Here is a 2,749-nt window from a genome sequence, read left to right on the forward strand (position 1 = left end):
CCCCCCCCCTTCCCAGCCTGACCCAAGAGTGAGCAACCAAGGGAGCGATTGATTCTCCATCCGTAAATCAGGATCAGGCTCCCGCCCCCAAAAGATCTGCTCTGGGCCCTGTCGAGGGGCAGTTCCTGGCCTGTGCGCTACGGGGGCCAGGTAAGATCCCCGGGGGCCCTTCGTGCCGTGGAGAGAGCCTGAGAGGAAGCGGGCAGGCCTGCTCCTAGGCCGTAGGCTCTGAACGAACTCGGGTGTGTGCTGGGGGGTTAGCGCCAGTTGGCTCCTTTGCCAGAGAATGGGCCGCGCTGTCGTTCTTACAGCTCAGGTTCCCTGTGTGCACGTGCTGTGGATTTGAGCGTGCACGCTGGATTTCGGGACCCGAGTCTGCCCCAGCAGCCCTGAGCATGCCCCCCCTCTGCCCCCTCAAACCCCATCTCTTCAAACCGCTCCCACCCACTGCTCCTGCGGGGGTTTTCTGCACATTCATTGTTCCGGAGCCGTGACGTCATCGGCCAAGGCCGAGGCAAGCCCACTGCCTTCTGGGAGCTGTAGTTCTGGCCCGACTGCAGGCCCCGGCTTTGTTTGCGGGGCAGCCCGACCCTAAAAAGCAGAGTGCAAGAGCAGGGGTCAGCGGAGGTCATGTGCCCGGAGAAGTGCCTCGTTCTGGCTCAGGCTTTGGCATGGGGCCCGGAGTCTCCCTCCCGGCTCTCTAGGTCGGTCCGTGTGTTCCCAGCACAATGGGGCTCGGCTTGTCTGTTAGACCTTTCTCCGCGGGATCAAAGAGCCTGTTCTCATATGTTGGTCCCCCTCCCCTGGGCTCAACCCCCCCCCCCCCCCTTAACGCCTTCTCATTGGGAAGCTGAAGAGCTGGCGGACCTGGAGTCATCGCTCGAAGGCAGGTGTGCGAATCCATTAATTGTGGCTTTTCGCCAGCCCCTCTGATTGAACTGGGCACCGCAGTCCAGCCGTGGTCTCTCCAGTGCCGAATAAAGCATTGCGGGCCGGGGGCTGCCGGGGGCTGGGGACGACTGCGAAGCCACTCCTGAAACTAGGCGCTGGGGCTGTACCGGCCCCCGATCCCTCCCCTCTGGGCTGATCTGGGGGCCGGGAAGCTGTCTGCCTTGCTCTGAACCCAAAGGCATTTGGTGCAGGGGGAGACCGGGCTTGGGGTGGAAGTTTTCGTTGTTTTGCCGTTGATCTGCCTGGGGTGGGTTCCAATCCAGCCATGCCGCTTGCTTGCTGGGCCCTTGTGAGGCAATCAAGGGGGCTCAGCTGAGATCGGGGTCCCTGCATAGCCAGTGCCTGTCCCGAAGCCTGTGCTCCTTGGAGCGCTGGCCAGCTGCAGCCCAGAGCAGCAAAGCCATTTGGGTGCCTGGGGGTCAGACCCGGCTCTCGAGAGTCGCCGGCTGGCGGGGGACAGTTGGGCTCGCCCCTCGCGTCTCTTCCGGGCCAGCCGAGTCAAGCCTGAATCGAGGGTCAAAAGCCGATTCCTTTCTGAGGCGCTCAAACCCCCGGGGGCCGGAGCGGAGACCCAGCCCCCTGCCTGGGTGGGGGGCAGGGGGGAAACCAGAGAATGGATTGTGAGGGCATTCCCGGAACTCCAGGCTATTGGACAGATGTGCGGGCTGGCTGGGGGCGGAGTCAGCCTTGGCTCCGCCCATACGTGGCACTGTTGCCCTGCCCAGGGTAACTCTTGGGGGTCACCCTTCCCCGCTCCAGTGGGATGGGCCGCGGGCTGGAGCTGGGCTGGCACAACAGAGGGGGCTGATTTTGTTTGGGGGAGGGGGGAACTGAGTGGCACCTGGTGCAGTGGGAAGGGGGCAAGTCAGCTGGAGTCTGGTGTGATTAGGGGGACCCTGGTCTCGAGTCGTGGGCACATGGGGTCCCCAATCTCGATTGACTGAGGGTGGTGTGTAGTAGTTAGTGAGGGGGTGGAGCTGGGAGCCAGGACTCCTGGATTCCGTCCCCAGCTCCAGAGGGGAGTGGGGTCTAGCGGGGTGTGTGTGTGTGGTGGGGGAAACTGGGAGCCAGGACTCCTGAGTTCTGTGCCCAGCTCTGCCACTAACCTGTGACCTTGGGCGAGACCTGTGGCCTGTCTCCTTAGATTGTCCCTGCTGGGGGAAGGGCCCGCCTGGGAGCGCTGTCTGTCCAGGCCTGGCATGGTGGGGCCTTGAGCCAGGACAAGAGGGCCTGGATCCTATGGCAGCGCAACTAGGACAAACCCCTCTGCTGGCTGCGAGGCTCCCTTCCTGGCCCTCCCGTGTTCACCGCCGGTTCTCCGCTCTTCTCTTCCAGGATCAGAAAGTGGAAAAGAATAAAAAATGAAAGTGGACCGAACGAAACTGAAGAAAACCCCCACTGAGGCTGTGAGTATCGCTGGGGATTGGAACCCTCGGTCTTCCGGGCGGGATTGGGGGCTGGAAGGCTCCCGGGGAACACAGGGCTCGGGGCTGGCTAATGAGCAGAGTGCTGGGCTACTGGCCAGCCGGGCCATCATGCTGCCTGGGAGATATTACCGCTGCGGGCAGGATCTGCCTTCGCAACGGGACGTAAATCCTCTGGCCTAGGAATTGCCAGGCCATGCTTGGGCTGCCATTTTTACAGGGATCAAACTGAATCCAGAGCTGGGGAGAGAACCCAGGAGTCCGGGCTCCCAGCCCCCAGTCCCCTCCCAGAGCCAGGAGAACCCAGGAGTCCTGGCTCCCAGCCCTCCCCTGCTCTAACCACTAGCCCCCACTCCCCTCCCAGAGCCGGGGAG

At 63.0% G+C, this 2,749-nt stretch overlaps 1 protein-coding gene across 1 annotated transcript in view; it reads left to right on the top strand.

Moving 5' to 3' along the window:
• The window catches only part of HUWE1 (HECT, UBA and WWE domain containing E3 ubiquitin protein ligase 1), a gene marked incomplete at its 3' end in the record, with an annotated part of 37,248 nt that overhangs the window by 11,551 nt on the left and 22,948 nt on the right, over positions 1-2,749 (top strand). Inside the window, exon 2 of the mRNA XM_029913332.1 lies at positions 2,287-2,357. Coding sequence (XP_029769192.1) covers positions 2,313-2,357 — 45 coding nt within the window. The remainder of the gene's footprint in view (positions 1-2,286; positions 2,358-2,749) is intronic.

This window comes from Terrapene carolina, unplaced genomic scaffold, assembly GCF_002925995.2.
Source record: "Terrapene carolina triunguis isolate 2854851 unplaced genomic scaffold, T_m_triunguis-2.0 Scaffold588, whole genome shotgun sequence".
Classification (NCBI taxonomy): Eukaryota; Metazoa; Chordata; order Testudines; family Emydidae; genus Terrapene; species Terrapene triunguis.